Raw genomic sequence first — 9,219 nt, forward strand, 5'->3', positions numbered from 1 at the left:
CCAAAATGACACATGTTTTATTTTATATAGGTTTTTATATTGAGCCGATGGTGGCCGTAAATTGTGTCCAGCCTGACAAATCTCTTTTTTGTATGTGAGCCTCCCTATAAAGTGCAAACCCGCGAGCGTTAGCACATCCTTGCTTTTTTTAAGCATGTTTTGCAACTTGTGTGAAAACCGCACCGTCAAATAATAAAAATTGACTGAGTTATGGGCACTCGACGAGGTGGCCGTATAATTGTGTCCAGGAGTGTATCAAATATCATTCCTCAAATCCATCCGACATCGTCGTATATCGTGAGACGTGATCTCATCAAGAATGAATATGTAGCTTCTGGCGGTATCCTACATGTATTTTATCGGAGCGATGCTGCTATCGGTCAGTTGATATCGTATAAGCCAAGCCACTATGCTTGGATGAATTGCTACATTGGATCAAGGTATTCGATAACTATCACTATTTTTAACCAGAATGACCTGAGAGTGAAGTTTCGAGATAGCTCAGTTAGTATTGTGCTTTTGCTACGAGCAAAACAATAAGACGTTTGATTTTTTTACAAGCGAAAACTACCAGCAAGCTTCCGCTTAGAGCGCACTACGGCCATTTCATCCTTTGCTTTGTCAGATCATTTCACTGGATGTTTACTAACACTCAGGTGAAGGCGAAAGCCTTTGCCAACGTCTAAGCCTTGCCTAACCCCGACTCCGTATCGACGACGCATCTCACCACGAACTGACTTGATCAGTTTCTCATGCTCTGGTTTGGTTGCTTTAAAAAGCAGATAACGCTCGCCAGCATTGACTCCATCTGTTAATACTCCGTTTCGTTTGGCATAAGAGAGAGCATTTTTTACACACCGCTTTACGTCTGCTACGGAAAGTCGACCTCCAGCCTTTTCCTCATCGCTATCATAAATATCTACTACCGTAAGTGATTTGAGAGCCGCACGAGCAGGCATGCCTGCCTGAGGAGTTCCGAATGCCGTCGCTATAGCGGGGACTGTAAAGTCGGCTGCTTTAGATATCCCTTTGTCTTTGAGGAAGCTGAATGCCGATTTCAATCCAGATTTAATCTTAGACCAGATTGACCCGCCCTGAGCTCTCTTGTATTCTTTCTTGATCTCATGAGGAGTAATATCGAGTCTAACGCCACGACCCGCCTTGCGAGGCTTGAGTGCCTTCTCATAAGAAGTTGGGTGGAGATGAACAATCGCTCCACTGCCTTTTAGCTCATTAGCTGTAAGTAAGATCTTACCTGTTTTTAGAGCTCGGGTTAGCTTGGGTGCTGGTACATCGCTTGAAATCGTTAGTTTACGGTACATGCTTGTCTATATTCCTATGAATCAAATTAATCTAGAACTGTTAAATTCATATCACGTACGTTTTTTGAATAAATTGGGTTGATTGTTCTGCTTTGAGTATAACTAAAGGAGACAGAATGGTCCACAATAACCATCATACGTACCTTAGTATTGTTTGGTGTTGTATTTACTGATTTCATATTTTGTTGGAGGACCTTCGCCCATAGAGTCATAGTAAACCCCGTTGTGGACTGCCGTCCAATGCCCGATCTCAAGGTTAGGAGGTCTCATCAGAATCATAAACGACCCCTTTTTCGGGAGTGGCTTAATTATTTCAGATGATTCGTAGATGTTACCGAGATGAACACCAATTTTCCCAGCAAGCTCAATAAGATCGTGATCACTCGTAATACCCCTAATAAGGTCTACCATATTAAATTATTTCGAAAACTCTATGTTTACGGATATAGATTCAAGCATGTCTGAAACTCAGCTATCATATCATTTCCTCACCAGAGCTCGCTGAAGAGCGATCCGTAGATCAAGGTGTCTTCAGGAAAGCGCGTACCATTCGTGATCGATTTGAATCAAGGATCGTATCAAAATGGTATTATTACTATCGGTGCTACGGCTCAGTAGAATGGAAGCTTAGGTTTTGCTTCACTACGTGATGCTTATATCATGCTTTCATACAAGGTATCGATGCGGAACGGTGTGACTGCCCAGACAGCTGCGCTAATTGTTTCTGCGCGACCCTGAAATGTGGTAATTGGAATGTTATTGACTCGTTATCGCTTGAGGTGAATGGGAAGACGATTGTCAGCATGGCTGACTACTTCTTCTGGAACAATATTCGAGCTCAGACATCATATAGTCCTCAATACGTTCAGAAGCATGGTGCAGAGTCTTTCCTCTACCCCGATGCTGCTCAGTCGATTCTATATAGCTCGGGAGCCAACTCTACTACGGGAGACGGATACACTAAGACTAGCGCATTTTCATCTTCATTTGGAACGAGTGCAGCGGCTGGCGGTGCATCTATCGTCAATGATGGCTTCATTAAACGTCTCCTATCCAACTCTCCTAACGCGGGGACTAATTTCTCTAGTTCTTGGCCATCGCTCGGTTCAGCTGCTGCATCTACCACGATCGCGAATCAAACCGCACGCGGTGCTTTCGTTGCTGGCACAGGGACATCTAACGCGATTATGGGTACTTATAATTATATGCTCAAGATTAAGCTGACCGATCTGCATCCAATTTTCAAGGAGCTTGGCTTAATGGCTAATCCGCAAATCCGTCTGCGCTTCAGGGTAAACCAGGGGTCTCTTCGGTTGCTATTGATGCTACGAAGGATATGTCGCTAACATCCACTACTCTCTCGTCAGATAATACTTGCCCGGTAATGGCTGCTGCGTCCTCAGCCGGTAATCCAATGGCTGGAGTGCTTGCTGCTTCGGCTCCGTTCGGCATCGCATGGGGAGCGGTTGTAAACTCGATCGAACCAACTATTGATGGGACTTATATGCCTTTTATAACGAGTCGTCTCTATGTGCCGTTTACGCATCTAGAGAATCCTCAAGCAATCATTTCCAATCCGATGGAGAAGGTTCGTTTCAACGATTGCTGTGCTCAGCTTTTCTATCAACGCGCGGGCGTCGGTAAGCAGTCAACTCAACTTAATGCATCCTTCGATCTACAGCTATCGTTAGTGTTAAGAATGCTAAATACGTCATTCTGTCGTATACCTCCTCTTCCTTTAAGGGTCGGGTAGTCCGCGGCTGTTCAGGGAGTACGGTCTTGTTCAGTGGCTGCAGGAACGGTAGATAGGAACACTAGAGAGTTGAAAATAAAAGTTTGTTGATTGGCTTGGCTTCCTCTTGAGTAGAAGGAGGGATATATAAGACTGAGAGCTAGCCGGAAGAGAGGCCTAACACCTTCTCGACCTTACATACACTACACTACATATTAGAAAAAAGGAAGGATTCACTTCTTTGTCGGCCTTCGTGGGACAACGGAGAGCTTCCGGGAAGGAGCTTGATGTCGCGAGGTGCTTTTGGTCCCACGACGCCAAGACACCGGCGTTCTGGGGCCCCCTTATAGGACCACCCTAACGGGCTCGGTCAGGGGCACGTGCGTTGTTGGGTTCAACGGGAACCACCCTGACGGGGCGGCTGGACGAGGAGTGATTCCAGGGTCTCGAGTCATCCCGGCGGGAGGCAGAGCTCCTGGAATGACCCCTCCGTTCCCGGGTACGGGACAATTCTACTACCGTTGCTGAGCAGACGAATAGTCTCAACTCAACGGCTGTGCAAGCGTTTCAGAGTCCGTTTGATAGCGCTCCTTGGACGCTACACCCTGGCTTATCGATTAGAAATTTCAACGTTCGCATCGGTTGGACTCAGTGCTATGATATTAGTCATGACGACGATTTTCATCAATTATCCAACGAAGTCTCCAAAATTAGCGCTATCAATGGTGGTCTGACCCCTGAGCTTGTTAACGGGCTGCTTGATTACCAGACGTGGTCGTTGACCAATCGCGTCCTCATTGCTGATGTCAGCCGCCTGCCGGAGCATGATGTCCCTCAGTCCATTCAGATTCAAGGCGTTAACGCCGGTTGCCAGGGTGTTAATATGAAAGTTCTCGTAATCAGCGAGCAGGAGCTGACGTATGATCGTCTAACAGGAGAGGTTTTAGATTTTACAACTGCTTAAGGTAAATATTTATTAATTTTTTTGATAATCTGTATTGGTATATAGATACCATGTCCACACAGCTCTGTTTCAGTAAGCACAAAGGCTTAACCATCAAGGAGGTCCTCCTTAAGGATCCAGGCTATTGTCACTGGCTCCGCTCTCAGGAAATGCTCACCGGTGCCCCAGATTCTGATATTGCAAAATTTCTATTGAGTAAATTAGGTAATGTACCCGACGATGGATTGTATTTGCTAAATTTTGGGAAGTCAGTCAAAGAAGTGTTTACACTTGACGATGAATATTTATACTGGCTTTGATCGTGTAAATTTTATACGGAAAAGGCTCCGAAGCTTTGCTATCGATGAATTATTATAGAGCTAAGTAATTTATGTAACAGGGTCAAATCATTTTTTTTGTTTACTCCTTAATCATTTGTCATGATCTTGTCTTATTGATTCTATTTGGGGTTCCTTCTGAAGTAACGAATATTTCTCACGGTCTCAGGTGGTCGAGCGGTCGTCTTGTTAAAACTACTCCTTGAGCTTAGAAACGACTAGGCCTAGTCTCCTTGTTAAATTTTGATAATGAAAGAAATCGCTATTGTAAACAGCTACTATTTACTACTTGCATGATCAACTCCGCCTACAAATGTTCTCACCGCAGATGTTCATTTAGTTCAAGAAGTACTAGAAGAGTCTTGTAGTGGGCTCGTGGAGTCTGCACGTACCGCTGAAACGCCAGCGATGAAACGGGGAGAGTGGCATGGGGTTTTGCACAGCCAATTGCTGCAGCTGAAGTTGGAGAACTTCGCAGGTATAGTGGCAACACCGCCACCAAGCAGCCAGAAGTGAAAGCGCCCCCAGCTACGGCTCACGCATACAGTGGAGCAAAGGGATACCTGGGTAGCTGTTACGGGCGTTAAAAAACGCCGACAGCGGTCGTACAGGGTTTTTATCCTCCTACACTCGGATCGCAAGAAGAGGTCATTCGCTACGACTTCCTTTTGCGAGCGCCGCTCTATTGATGATGCGAAGTGCTGGCTGTGCAACAAGGTACGACGTCTGTACAAGGGAGTTGCTAAAACGTGTTTTGAGATCTGGCACGACGACTTCGATTGCGGCCATAACATACATGCTACACTGGACAAAATAGGTGTTTTGCGGTTGTCGAGTCAGAAAGCTGGCGCGCACAAGTAGCCCGAGCTACTGCTTTGTGAAGGAGAATGCGGTGACGATAGAAAAGAGAGCGGAGAAGAGAAGGCTTTCCCTGTGCGACATCAAATGAGTGTGAGCTTTTGTTTGATCGTAATACAGCTTTCTTAAACCTCCGTACGCTCGGCTCTCTTCTTTTTATTTGTTTGAATTCATAAAGCAGCGCTTGCACCACTTAAATCTAGATCTACAGCAGACCTTCCCGCTGTACTTACCAATTTGAGGGAACTTACGACAGGCGATGCTCTCCGCTAGCTGCTACACTGTAAAACTTACGAGATATTAAAGATATACCTCTCGAGAACTTATATATCTATCCGCAAGTCGAACATCTTCCACATACAAACATGTAGTGACATGGATACATCGTAAGTTACGACTTAAATTATCTCGTTTTCGATACACTTCACCGGGAACTAAGGGGTTAAGGACAAAACAATAGGACGGAAAGTTAGCGCCTTGGCTCGGCAGCAACACCAACATTTAAACAGTCTTCCTTCCATCCACATAAAGCCCTTTGTGACATGGATACATCGTAAGTTACGACTTAAATTATCTCGTTTTCGATACACTTCACCGGGAACTAAGGGGTTAAGGACAAAACAATAAGACGGAAAGTTAGCGCCTTGGCTCGGCAGCAACACCAACATTTAAACAGTCTTCCTTCCATCCACATAAAGCCCTTTACGCGTGATGTTCACCGGGATGAGAATGGACACTCAGGCTTGTCACTAATAAAAATCCTTGAAATGGCATGTCCTTGATTCTTGGATAAAAATCACAATTTAACTTGAGATCAATATGTGGCAACTGACAACGAAGTATCCATGAACGGATTTCTGTTATATCAGACTCTTTGAAATTAAGTACAGCGCAGCACCCTCCTTAGACCTGGTCCAAGTGGGGACCACGTTCTGTGCTGAACAATTTAAACAATTTGATTGGCTAAGAATTATAGCGCTCTTGCTTTTGTTTTGCTCGTTTGTGTCTTATGATTTAGCTCTCCAGAACACCAGCCAGAGGTGTTCTAGCGAGAGAACAATTGTGCTAGAAAAAAAGGCCCTGCAAGACTGGTCGCGCGGATTCCAGTCCGGAAGGCCGGGAAGCTCGCACCTGTGCAGTGCGATAGGTAGTGACAGGGGTCGCGCGGCATATGAGCAATAGCTCTTAGGTCCAAGCGGTGATTGGTGAGGTCTGCCTATGATGCCGTTCCCCTTCATCAGCAGATAGCACACACGGCTCGACATTGTAGTGTACTTCTGGCGGGGAATTGAAATGAACCGCAGTCAATGGCTTTTAAGAAGGCAGAACTTACTTCGACAACCACAGCCCATATAATCTAAACTGCAAGCACAAAATACGACAAGCAGAAAGCCCTAACCCAGTCTGAAGCACAGAACACAATTCTCGACCCGAACCTTACGAACTCTAAGTTACTTTTGTCGTATTTACTTCTAAACTTCGTCGTACTTAAACGAGTTTTGGTCATTTTTCTGGGAATTAAAAGGTTAAGGTTAAGTGTAGTCATTGATATTAAAGGCTGAAGCACGCATGTAACGTCTATTTTAGATTAAGCATCTATGATTGGTTCATTCATTTTATTACCAGATCTTGACCCTGTAGTTTATAGGCTAAATTACATATTCGCACACGCGTTAGGACTGCATTATATATTAGAGTTTGTAAAGACTCATGTAGCTCATCGTCTGTCAGTGCGTATGAAAATATTAATTTGCTTTGACTTTGAATCGTGATGCAACGGCTTTCACAATTTATTTTACTGGCCCACCACTACTTTCTCTTAGCATCACAAATTTCTCGAGGTGCTCCAATAGGTAAACCACATTACAATCGTTGTTTTTTAGTCCTATTTAAGGGAATTCCTATAGCGGGATGTACAATAATAAAGGATCATAGTCTATTAGCTCAGTACAGTCAAACCAGCAGTACATTACAATAGTACCTGTAAGCCAAAAAAACTACACAGCAAATACATAGCTAGCGATAGCTCAGCTCAACCCTCGTGCTTACTCTCCATTGAATGCAGCGACCGTGCGTCACTTAACGGTTTGTTGTACTCTGGGTTGTCAGGGAGAACGTTCTGGACCATAACGTGGATTTTAAAGTTTTTTGTTCATCTTCTGGATGTCGTGTAAGCAGCAGTATGAGGATTGCAGCAACACGCGTAAAAATACTTAGTCTGGAATGATGTGGATTCCTTCCGGCGTGTAATGTATGCCCATTATTTGAATAATGATTAAAATACAGTACTGTATTCCATGTTACAGCTGAGGTGAGAGGTTAAATTAACTTGAGTTTGTATGCCAGAGCCGCATTTTTATTGGAATTGAGGGTGTACATGTATTCCAAGACAGGGATGACTATTAATACCGAGGGGAGTGTCTGTCCACTCGGGCCAGCGCCACGGTCCGTCCGTGGCCCACAGACACCCAGTTCACTGTGAAGTCTTCACACCACTTCCGAAACTTCCCACGGAAGGTCCTTCCGTCTGCGGGACTAGAGCAACTGGGGCTCGATTAAGCCTGACGGTCAGACGACAGCGCCACATGTATCCCGATCCGGCTCTATATAAAATACTGCAGAAGTCAAATTTGGCCGAATATGGTTGTCGGAGCAGCCTTTTAATTTTCGCACGCGTTTTCACGAGTATAATGTGTTGGAGTGTTACATGACCAACGCGATCGGCGGAGTGCCGAACAGTATCAGCTTCAAAAGGTACAGACAATTCCTGGTCAATGCAGTGCATTGACCGGGATTGTCTGTACCCTTAGTGCATTGAATGCACTCTCCGCCGGAGATTCTCCGGCGGCAACTGCGCCAACCTGCCCTCGAGCTGATCTACCAGGTACTGACTGACTTGGATACCGGTACATGTACATATATTTTTACTACAGTCGTGCACCTCCAATTCGGCACCGGTATCAGTCGATACCCTGCCAGATTTTATGATTACGCGAATCACATGCGCAATTACCTTTGCCCATCACCACCCTAACAATTAACCTCAACGATTCCCCTCCTCGCCGAGGGATGACACGCCGCATGGGCAATCTGATTTTAAATTTTGGATCGGACGTCTTCATACAAACACACACTTTGATTTTTACCGCCAAAGACAATGGGACATCGCCCTTCCTCCTACATGTCCCCACAAAAGCAGTCTTTGTGCGAGAAGCACAAGTCAGATCCTGCATGCTCTCACTCCGAACTTGCTCGTTGGGCAACGGAGCGCTTTAAGACCCCCCGAGCAGTTAGGCGCATTACCGTCCAGAGTATTCTTAAGCGGTCCGCGGAAGTTGCCGCCTTGCCGGACTCCAATCCCGACCGAAAGCGCTGTTGCGCGCCCGCGATTCGCGCGTCTGACGCCAAGATTACATGTATGCAAAGGATTGGCGTAAATTTTGTACTGAATTAACAAATAAAATATCAGTGCACTGGATTTGCGTTTGCTTTTTGCTTTACGTTGTGCACTTATGCTCTGGCACTGTTGATATGGTCCGCCCTGCCGAATTGGAGGTGCACGACTGTACTTCGTATTCATACATTATTCCTACTACTTCGAAGTACTACATGTCATGAAGTCTCATTACTTTGCGGCAAGGGCTTTACGCGTTTTTGCGAAGGGCAAGTTTGCTTGCAGCACATCTGTCATTGCTTCGTCGACTTGCGCCACCCTCGTCCCGTGTACGTCCAGTACACCTTGAAGTGGCCTCGCACGGTTGCACCAAGCAGCTCGAAAAACGGCAGGCAGCTTGCTGGCGTTTACGATCGCTATAATGCACAAGGCAACACGTACACGTCGTTGCTGGAAGATCACCGACGGTGCTTGCGGAGGCTCGGAAATCTACAATCGGCAACTTTTTTCTTTGTGATCCTAGCTAGAGACCGCCCGCCTCATCTGGCAATTTCATGCTTTCATGTTCGTCTCTGTGTTTTGCCAATCCGTTTAACGCTCTGATAAAGATCCGGTGGATGCACTGGATTGCC

The 9,219-nt window shown here is 45.5% G+C and overlaps 1 protein-coding gene across 1 annotated transcript; it reads left to right on the forward strand.

Moving 5' to 3' along the window:
• Window positions 1–2,125: 2,125 nt before the first annotated feature.
• PITG_17918 (uncharacterized protein) lies at window positions 2,126–2,541 on the forward strand (the record flags this gene model as incomplete). Its single annotated transcript, XM_002896201.1, has 2 exons — window positions 2,126–2,471; window positions 2,537–2,541. 2 exons carry the CDS (start codon window positions 2,126–2,128, stop codon window positions 2,539–2,541), a joined length of 351 nt encoding a protein of 116 aa, XP_002896247.1.
• Window positions 2,542–9,219: the final 6,678 nt, after the last annotated feature.

This window comes from Phytophthora infestans, genomic scaffold (assembly GCF_000142945.1).
Source record: "Phytophthora infestans T30-4 supercont1.64 genomic scaffold, whole genome shotgun sequence".
NCBI lineage: Eukaryota > Oomycota > Peronosporomycetes > Peronosporales > Peronosporaceae > Phytophthora > Phytophthora infestans.